This window comes from Athene cunicularia, assembly GCF_003259725.1.
Source record: "Athene cunicularia isolate RWA chromosome 12 unlocalized genomic scaffold, athCun1 chr12_part1, whole genome shotgun sequence".
Lineage (NCBI taxonomy): Eukaryota > Metazoa > Chordata > Aves > Strigiformes > Strigidae > Athene > Athene cunicularia.
Genome location: NW_020799116.1, coordinates 19978733 through 19979937, shown reverse-complemented (window position 1 = coordinate 19979937; position 1205 = coordinate 19978733). Strand labels below are relative to the sequence as shown.

Sequence of the window (1205 nt, the reverse complement as noted above, 5' to 3'; positions counted from 1 at the left end):
CTTTTCATGTTTGCCAAAGAATATGCAAGAATAAGTGAAGAAATTTTTTTATATGTTTTCAAACTTCTGCAACACAAAATGAATTCTGAAGACAGAAAAAAAACAAACCAAAATGAAAACATGACTCAGACAAACTTCAGAAGGCATAAAGAAAACAAAGAACTACAGAAAAAAACCTTCCTTTATCTACTCAGTACCAGTTTTTTTGATCTTCTGTTCTCTAAACTTGTCCCTCTCAAGACAAGACAGTTTTCAGCTTTCTTATCTCAATGATTTCCCCAATTATTGACTTGCCATTTAAACTCTGGTTTACCTTAAATACACAAGGGATTCTCAGTGGAAGAGACTTGCACAAGCCTCTCAGATGTTGACCAATCACCTCTGCCAATGCTCAGAGTCATCTAACATACCTAAACTTCCCATCCTTCTGCAAGGGAAAAATTCTGCAAAAGTCTAGGAAAAAGCAGCTACGGTAGGGAAGACTGCAAACTTCCCTTGCTAGCTGCCACCTTGAAGGCCTATGAGGAAGTCTTGTGGATAAAGAAAAAACAACACAAGGGAAACAGAGGCCAGGCCATTTATTCTCAGAAATTTGCTGTACCTGGGCTAGCCCCGGGGCAGCCGAGGGGGCTGTTTGATCAGTCCCTGGGGGTCTTTGGCAATGGTTCTGCAGTACAAGCATCAATCCAGAGACAGGAGGAGGCCCCGAGGAAAAGTGCCCAGGCTATGGGCTTGGGTGAGCACGCAGACAGCATGGACCTTTCTTCACCAGGCACCACTGAGTCCACTACTGAACCCGCAAAAACCAGATGGTGCCCGAGGCACAACTAGAGTAGGAAGAAAGGAATGCAAAGTCCAGTGTTGGAGAATCTAGGTGCCAAATTCAGTTCAGGGCCAAGAGAAAAACCTGTCACCCCCAGAAGCCCTTCTGCGATACTAGCAGGCTGACACTGCTGAGAAGGACTAGAGGCTTCCCAGTGGCCTTGGCCATCCTCTTCTACCAGCCGCCTTCCAAGCCGAAGAATTCTGTTGCTCGGGGTTTCCTCCTCACCAGGCTTGCTGAGATTTCGCTCAGCCTTCCGATGCCTGGGTGTTATGGAGCTCCGTGAGCTTGATGCCGACAGAAGTGAAGGGTGCCAGGGAACAAGCCCCTGGGTTCAGAGCGGGGCTGTGCATGCCCACAGCTCTTTGGGCAGCTCCACTGG

At 47.4% G+C, this 1205-nt stretch overlaps 1 protein-coding gene across 1 annotated transcript in view; it reads right to left on the bottom strand.

Annotated features, from left to right (window-relative positions):
- Window positions 1–827: 827 nt before the first annotated feature.
- The window catches only part of LOC113484929 (PHD finger protein 7-like), a 4020-nt gene continuing 3642 nt past the window's right edge, over window positions 828–1205 (bottom strand). Inside the window, exon 9 of the mRNA XM_026857616.1 lies at window positions 828–1151. Within this exon, the coding sequence (XP_026713417.1) occupies window positions 828–1151 (324 nt within the window). The remainder of the gene's footprint in view (window positions 1152–1205) is intronic.